The sequence below is a fragment of the Cephus cinctus genome, unplaced genomic scaffold (assembly GCF_000341935.2).
Source record: "Cephus cinctus unplaced genomic scaffold, Ccin1 Ccin1_scaffold0457, whole genome shotgun sequence".
Lineage (NCBI taxonomy): Eukaryota > Metazoa > Arthropoda > Insecta > Hymenoptera > Cephidae > Cephus > Cephus cinctus.
The window spans coordinates 265,113-274,221 of record NW_014333134.1 but is presented as its reverse complement, the minus strand read 5'-3'; the positions used below and the strand labels follow the sequence as shown (position 1 = coordinate 274,221).

Below are 9,109 nucleotides of genomic sequence, written 5' to 3'. Positions count from 1 at the left end.
AAAAAAAAAAAAAAAAAAAAAAAAAAAAAAAAAAAAAAAAAAAAAAAAACGTAAGCCCAATATCACATAGTGTCGTCGCAACCGCAGCCTTCTTTGACTTCTTTAATAATGCATTTCCGTCGACCTCATACACTCAGAGTTCAAAGGACAAAATCCAACGCGAAGATTTCATTTCGATACTCTTTATAATACCTTTGCCAGAATATTCATGGAAAATTCCAGCCTTCAAGGGAGCTTCGCTATGACGTTGCTCAGTCTGCAGTATCCTTTGGGCTGTCCCAGAATATAATTTTCCAAAAAACTGGCAGCTTCATTGGCAGCATAATTCTTGGTACGAAGATCATCACCAATTTCTAAGTAATCCTGATATTGCTCCGTGTACCTTGGCCAGCTGATAAGAAGTTCGTCATTTTGAGTGGGTACTGGATTTCTGAAAATTTTAAATTATTTGGAAAATCAATTTTCTAAAAATTATTGTTCCATGTTAAGTATTCAATTTGATGACGTAATATCGTAAAAAATATATATATTTATCTGCATACTCAATTTTGTATTTTCCAGCAATTTCCTGTGGGGCGACGTGGTCTCTTTAGTAAACATGACACCCCAGTACATAAAACATGCTATCCACATTTAAATCCGAATTACCCTGTTTGACAAGGTTCATCGGACAATAAAATGAATTATTGCCACCAAAAAAAAAGAAGTTACGAGTAAAAAATATTTACCCATAATAAACGAGCTGACATATATTCATTTGTAATGATGCAAGAGAGCCCCTGACATTTGGCACGAATTTCAAACGACTCTACAACACGTGACACATGTTTATCTTGTGAGGGTCACAAGTTCGAGACGATAAAATCATTGATTAGCCTTTTCATGATAATTGCTGGAATAGTTTTTGCTACATCAGTATGACCAGACACCCCATGTAAGGATACATTTGTTTCCATTAAACACTAAAGTTTTTTGGCATGCACTGACGCAAAATAACTCCTTTTCACCGAACCCCTTTTTTCCACGTTAATTTATGATCGCTTTAAATATCCAACCAGAAGACTAAGCCAATTTGCAGGTATACATGCGAGGGCATAAACGATTTTTTACAGTGTTCTTCGACTCTACCGCAACGCCAGCGCCGCCACACGGACGTTCGTGAAATTACCAACAGCAGAAGTTTAACGAGTCTCGTGGCGTAAGAAACGATACGAGCATTACCGACATAAGAAATGGTACAAGAAACTGTGGATAATTTTCATCGCTTTGTACATTATCATGCACCATCTAATAACGTGTTCCATTTTTTACGAAATTTTCAAGAAAAAAAAAGTACGAAAACGTTACTTACCCGTGTTTCACAAAATTCGCCCATAACCTAGCAAGACGTCTGCTCGTGATTTCATCTCTCGAATTAGGAGCATAATTCTCGGCAAGTATTGTCTTAAATACATACGGAATTTCGTCTCCGTGAGCGACACCTAAAAAGGAGGTTACATCAGCCGAATTTACAGAGGTAAAAAAAGAATCTTTTGGGACTACCGTCACGGCCTCGTGGCATGGTGGAAAATATTTGAATTTCATCCAAACTAATTTCCACGTGATTCTCTTTGAGCCTTCCGGCAAATATACGAATCAATATATATACTACGATATGATCACTGGAATATCAAAATATTTGCATAAACAATATTAAATGGAATATTCGTTCCGGATAACGCGTATTCGCGTTAATGGAAATATCGTTTACATTATCTTTAAAGCGACGTGCCAGCCGGGGTAATTATTTCTCTAATAAATTAATTTGATGTTAATGTAATTTTTCGCTATTGTCAATCGACCTAATTAATGTAGAGCTTATCACTCTCATTGTTATTATTATTACAAGGGTACCCATAGCAACGATCGTTATCGTCCCTCCCTCAATATTTGAGTCTACTATCATTTTTCACATAGTAATTATAAATATCAGGAACACGAGTAGCGACTCTATTATGTCTTCGTGTCATGGAGCACTTTAATTTCACGCGCTATACGCGCCTAACGTAATTGCGGTCTCGCGTACTTCCAATTATTACAATTACCATTATCCTCCACTCACCATGAATCTTCGTGCGATACACTTCATCGTGTATGCCGCCTTTGCCATTGTACATAAACTTGTACAAAAAGACTGGCGCCTTTCGGGAAATAAGCTTCGCCGTTTGCTGAATGCCAGGAACGAAAAATAAACTCGTGCTAGCCTGAAAGCATATTGAGTCGGTATAGGGGTATGGTAGAAAGTAAAATAAAGGAATAAAAAAAGAGAAAAGGTGAAAGTGAGAGATGGAACCTGCTCCATTTGTGCGATTCAGTTTAATCTTACTTCGACAATGGTGTCTTCGAGCAAATGTCTTATTCGTGAAAAAGCATTTCCCCAAACTGTCCCACCGGGCAGACCGCCAATCAGGGCCGTGTCTTCGATCTTTCGGGCGAAAGTGGTAAATCCGTTGAATACTGCAATTTTAATATTTTTAATAACTTTCTTCGAAAATTTTTTATCGCGCGCCTGTAACGTCGCATCTTTGATGCATCTGTGGTCTCGTGTTGCAGTGTTTCAGGGGCAAATTGAAGCAGACGTTAGAGGATGACTTGTGACGTGGGTTTAAAAGGAAATGGGGAACGACTATGACCATTGGTGAATGTTGCTAAAATCATTGCATTAATATTCTAAATACGTTACGGTAACTCGCACGTAAATGGTTATGCTAATTTGCAGAAATTACATTACCCTCTGATAATTGGGCATATTGGGGTTTACTGGGAGTATACGAAAAAATAGTAAATTCGGTTTATCAGGTTGACAAAAAGAGTTTTAAGGTTTTGTTGAAAATTATAATTTTATTTTCCATCACCTGCCAGTGGGTAAATACCCTCTTCCTTGTTGAAACCCAAAAGCAATGGAACCGATGGAAATCGTCCTTCGCGCAGTATATCAAAGGAGCACTCCTCAAGAATGGATCCTGGAGTTCCGGTCGGCTCAGTTGTTGGTCTGAATGCCAGGTCGACCTATACAAATATTTATTTAAAAAAAGGAACCAGGACCTGAACTCTTTCCATGAATGGCTGTACGAAAGCACATTGTTGTAGCATTTCTCTTACGACTGTCACTTTTTTTGCAGCAGCTATTATTTCCTCAGTTGACGCTCTATACAGTCTTTTCAAAAGTTGTTTGTCGCTGCGGGTCCAAACTCCCATGGCTCTACCAAGGAGGTATGCTCTTCTTCGTGCCTCTGTCACAGGACTTACAGCCCAAGGATTCAAGGACGTACCTGATTGCGCAATTGCGTGACGAAACAAACCTGATCGAATGAATATATTTTATCATAGGCCATATCAACTTTGATTATCTCTCATTTGACTATAGCAAATATTCATTTACTCGTGTTTCTTTATACCTCTACTACTAGGCGATAGAATATGAATTACAGTACTGGCTGCACCTGCACTCCATCCACCAATGGTAACCATTCTTTTATCCCCACCAAAAACTTGGATATTTTCCTGAACCCAACAAAGCAGTAACCTTTGATCCTTCAAGCCAGCATTGCCAGGATAGTCTTTAGTCCCAAGACTCAAAAATCCAAAGGGACCCAATCGATAATTAAACGTCACCAGAATGATATTTTCGTCGAGGAGATGGTCAGGACCGAAAAATGACGAATCGGCTGAACCATATTCAAAAGCCCCGCCAAAAATCCACACGTACACTGGTAACAGATCTGTCATATTTTTTCCTACCTGTAAAAACATTAAGCGATGTAAACGTTAATTTACATTCATAATTTTCAGATTTTTTGAATTTCTTATGTTCAATCAATACACTGCTTGTAATACGAATTGAACGATCACCTGTGGCGTGTAAACGTTTGCATAAAGGCAATCCTCGTCACCCTTAAATCTATCTATAAACGGATCAATTTGTGGACATTGCTCAGCATCACTGGTGGCATCCAAAATTCCGTTCCACGGTATCATTGGCACTGGTTCCTGAATTGAGAAATACAGTTATACGAAGCAACAATCGTTAACGAGTAACAAAATAAAAATTGGCCTTCAGTAAAATTTACTTTAAATCTTAGACGGCCAATAGGTGGTAGAGCATACGGGATCCTTGTATAAGAACAATAATGTTTTCCATTGCGATATGTCACTTTGTCCAATCCTCGTACTATTCCATTTCGCGTACGAATTTGACCTTGTGCAAAAAAAATTTATTTAAATATACTTGCGTCGGTTTTGGTAAATATCGAAGAGAAACGAATCTTCCACATAGAGCACAATAAAATCTGCACTTCAGGTCGACGAGAGTAATTAAAATTGTGCAAGCAGTATTTTCCTTGAATACATTGATTATCTAATGACATAAACGTTCAATTGAATATAAAAAAATGATACAGTTAATCACTCACAATTGTAGTTTTCCTTATACGCGTATATACAGTGTAAACCAGTGATTATATAGACCATCAACATAGTGACGATTCGCACTGGTAGCAACATTTCCGAAAAATTTCAATAGAATGTCAATAATTGAACATAAATTCGCTCTTTTTCCAATTACATTACATTGCCCAAATTAGTCTAAGCTTCACAGAAGAATTCACGCGTACTGATCCAATAGAAATTCTGTACAAAATATATATAATGGATTCTAGCTTCCATAATCATCTGTATAATATCTAATCATGTTTATCGAAGTGGTACTCTTGGTACAATCGGCTCAAACGATTCTGACGCATAAAAAACGTGGCTAGAGGAGAAGGCTTCCCCTACTCAGCATGCTCTTCAGTCCTACGTTATACATATACCGCGCGTCGTAGATGCGCATAGAATCAGCTTAGAATGACTTAGGACTGAAGAGCGTGCTGAGTAGGGGAAGCCATGGTTTTCCATGCATCAGAATCGTTTGAGCCAACTGTACACTGTGGGGCATTAATGCCGTCCTTGGGTGGAGCTAGTGGGAAGCGCGAGTGGGGCGGCCGGCAGTGACGAGCAAGCCAGGACGACGCGTAGAAGGGGTAGTCTATTCCCCTCGCTCGGGACGCCAATTCTGTCACGAGTCCAGGCGTCCCGTATAAGAGCGTCTCACTTGCGTCTAGCGCGAGTCGCCCATAAGACCCTCTCACTCGCTGCCAGCGGCTGCTCAGCGTGTGCGGGTAGGACATAGTAGTCTTTCGACCAGGGGTTCATCTGAGGAAAAGTTATGTCATGAAAATGGGGCACGAACTTCGCGAATACAGACATCAATAGTCTGTCCAAAAACCATCGCGCTCGATTACCTGAGTTAATCGATTCGTGATCGAATCGATTAAATGCTTCAAATAGTCCGGGTTGTGCCGAACCTCTTTCCAGATTCTTTGAGAATGCTCAATTACGACTGATTTTGATCTTCTCTTCTCGGGCTGCCATCTCCGGAGTTTTAGCTGGCCATTGCACCACTTGGACTTCCGGATGATTCGAAAATGGACAGTGGAATTATCTTGAATAAGACGAATTATAGGCATGTTTACTGCCTAGTACACCGCGCGAAGTGATGGAAGCATAACTTCCTCCAGTACGCGAATGTATTCTGCAGAATCCATGTGTGGAGATATCTCCACTAATTCGCCCAGAGTCTGTTCGCTAGTCCAACCCCACAATCCACACGAAATACGCCCGCTGCGATCTGCAGGGACGACGCATCTCGGATCAAGCCGAACACCAACTGGCCGCCACACGTGAAGACGCCGGTCAGTTGACAATTGGAAGACTCCTCTTGTCCGTCCAAATCGTAACCTCCCAGGTCTCACGTGCCGTTTGCAATTGTTGCTCCGCAAAAGCAACGCGAACTCTTCGATGTTGCGGGAATATCAAGATTTTTCGGGCAGGCCAAAACAACCATAATTCGCCTCCTATAATCGACGAAGCGCGGTTCTGGCGAAACTCGGAAATTCCTCCCTCGCGGCAATTTGCGCGACGGCCGCGAATAGATCGCAATCAATTCCATTGGTCACGAGGCGTTCCTGGTTACTGTTTATAATTCGCGGCCGCCGATTCTGTGCACGGTGGTCGTGGAGGGTATGGTTCCCCTTCGACTTGATACGCGTTGATCCACCGGCGTACAGTTTTTACATTGCGTCCGATGATCTTCGCGATCTCATCAAAGGGTATTCCACTCTGCTAAAAATCCACGAGGCGTCCGCGTTGCTCGACACTAATATTCGGTGCCTCTTCGATGTTAACTTACTAATGTCTCTGCTAAGAATGAGACTATTTTTCAAAATACTGTATGTAACATTTCATAAAAGTGTGCATAGAACAATTTTAAGGTGACCGCGGATTATAATAAGAGAGCCTAATGTTTGGAGTGAGAGGGTCTTATGGGCGACTCGCGCTAGACACAAGTGAGACGCTCTTATACGCAGCGCAGGCTATCTCTGGGACTCCACTATCTGCGAGTGAGAGGGGCTTATGCGGAGTCATGTTGAAATTCTGTGAGACACTCTTATACGGGTCGCCTGGGCTCGGGACATAAATGGTGTCCCAAGCGATGGGAATAGGCTACCCCCTCTACGCGTCGGCCTGGCTTGCTCGCCCCCAGTCGCCACTGCCGGCCGCCCCACTCGCGCTTCCTATTAGCTTCACCCAAGGACGGCATTAATGCCCCGCAGTGTACCTTAAAGTACAATTTTTCTACAAGGAAGCGTTAGAGTTGTTTAAATACTATTTGAGGCATTAATTATTCTGCTGGTAAAACTGATAAATTACCCGATGATGCTGCCATGTGAAAAACAAGAAAAAAACATGACAAGCTGTCATATCTCGAGTTAATGAAGATTTGCTCAGTTCAGAAGTTCAGTGCTGAAATAATTTTTTGAACAAGATCTTTCACCTTCGCTTAAATATGAGGATAGTTGGCTTCTGTGTATTTTCCTTGTTTTTTTTTTTTTTTATATAAATTCATGGCATCTTTTTAATAATTATGTAATTTCAGTAAATAATTCAAAACTTTGCTTTGCATTTCCATAAGGAGCAAACATTTTTGTTTACGATATAGAATATTTTGCATTTTAATCTGCACTGTAAGCTTTTTTTATCATGAATTTGGTAATTATGTAATTAATACTATTTTATAATAATGATTCATCCAGAGTACCTGCCTTCGCACAGCATAAATTCTATGAGAAAATGGGGAATAAATGTCTCTCAAAATTGAAAATGACTGCAGATTATCTTCATGGCACTTTAAACGATACTATTTATGGAAAGCACAGGCACGAAGTGCTCTCACAAAGCTGAACTCATCAAGATTTGTTATTGCCAAACATAGGGGATTGTTGTGCCAATTTCACTGAACAATATGCCCGTCCGTAAATATTCGCAAATATGTATATACGTATTATACCCATGTCCCTCCTCTTCAATGTATCCCTTTTATGTACTGCAAATATGCAAATCCAGTAATTTTAACAGTAGGACTTAAATCTCTGTAAACTCGGATAAAACCTTTATAAAGATTATAATTATTACTTTTATTTGTATATTATTAACGAACATTAAATAAGTACATAGATGTTGAGTAAAATTGTTTACAGACAAATTCCCTTGGGTCAATATCGCTTTTTGTTATTATATTTACTTTTATATGTATATATTAAGATAAGGATAACGTCGATTCGTATATAAATGTTTGGGCATCGTTTTTATCTTGTTCTGACACATGTGCCAACATTTTCATACAGAGTCGTCACTGTTGCATATGCCTTTATGATACCAAGATAAAGACGATGACAATTTGAGACAATGACTGTTTATAAATTTTTTAAAGGAACCAATATGCGTAAGAAATTAGATTAAAAATGACTATGTTACGAAATACGAGAGAAATACGAATGATAATGTAGTACGTTGCGATACAAGTGCCCGAAGTACGTGATTCTCGCACGAGGGTACTTTGTCGCCCGAGCGAAAAATGGGCCCTATATCAGACCCACTTTCTCTCGGTTTCAATCAGCTGCGAATTAAAAAAAAATTAGCACTTAATTAGGATCCTGACGCTTTTTCATCCTGGTCAATGATTATATGAAACACCGTCTTATGTCCATTACGAAACACGTCATGGTAGCTACTAGGTACGAATGTTTGAATAAATTGTAAGACCCGTTCTAGGGCCCAGATTGCGTCATCATAGGGCCCGCTGTCATAAATAAATAAGTATATATATTTTTAATATCAATTAACTTTCATAAGCCTTACTTTCCTGTAAAGAAGAAAACTTTTTTTTTAAGGTTTTTAAGGTTTTTTGTTAATAATTCATGTAATTTATCAAGTTAAGAAAAGGTTCTTACTTTCATATATGTAATTAAACAGTTAAAAGAAATACTTTGCTTAACCCAACTCTTTTTGTACAAGCTGATTTTATTTAATGTCGTATATATACGTTTCGCTGAATATGTTGGTTACCAATTTTCAGGATGGAAAAGTTTGTAAAAAAAATATTTGTTAACATCGAATTATATGCATAATTGTAAAAGAAGATGATACGTATCCGTGTAATCCATTTGCTGGAAATGATAAGGAATTTATCAGCGAGTTGAAACGCAGACAAAATGGCGGGATTAGTGAGTTCGTAAATTTGAATGTGAACGTCCAAGAGATTAATACGTAAATAGAAAGGACTCTGGGCAGACTTGCCATCATGGCTAAGCGAGGTCGTCATCATCATCTGGCTTTCAAGGTCCTTAAAATCTTTCGAGTTTTGACCGATAATTACTATGATTGACCAACGTTGAACAAGTTGACAGCCATGGCGACACATATGAAGTTATTTTAAAAAATACACTACTGTCTGATAGAGTCGATTTAGGAATTTATGAAAGGATGTGAAATGAGATAAAAAAGATGACTGCACTGTACATAGTACACAATGGACATATATTTGCATATAGTCTTCAATTGCTACTTTCACTGTAGGCCGGTAAATATTTCTTCATCATCCTTTTATTCAATAGCAATCAGACATATTTCATAATAATGACATTAAAAACAAGAGATTTGCCATTCTTTCTTTCCAGGAAGAAGAGAAGCA

The 9,109-nt window shown here is 39.0% G+C and overlaps 1 protein-coding gene across 1 annotated transcript; it reads right to left on the bottom strand.

The window, feature by feature from the left end:
* Positions 1–26: 26 nt before the first annotated feature.
* Positions 27–4,771, bottom strand: LOC107267737 (cholinesterase). The gene is made up of 10 exons (XM_015739762.2): positions 4,452–4,771; positions 4,110–4,237; positions 3,892–4,029; positions 3,438–3,780; positions 3,142–3,341; positions 2,895–3,048; positions 2,366–2,496; positions 2,102–2,243; positions 1,352–1,481; positions 27–430 (listed from the first exon to the last, which is right to left on the bottom strand). The coding sequence occupies exons 1-10, from the start codon at positions 4,540–4,542 to the stop codon at positions 226–228; spliced, it is 1,662 nt and encodes a 553-aa protein (XP_015595248.1). The 5' UTR covers positions 4,543–4,771; the 3' UTR covers positions 27–225.
* Positions 4,772–9,109: the final 4,338 nt, after the last annotated feature.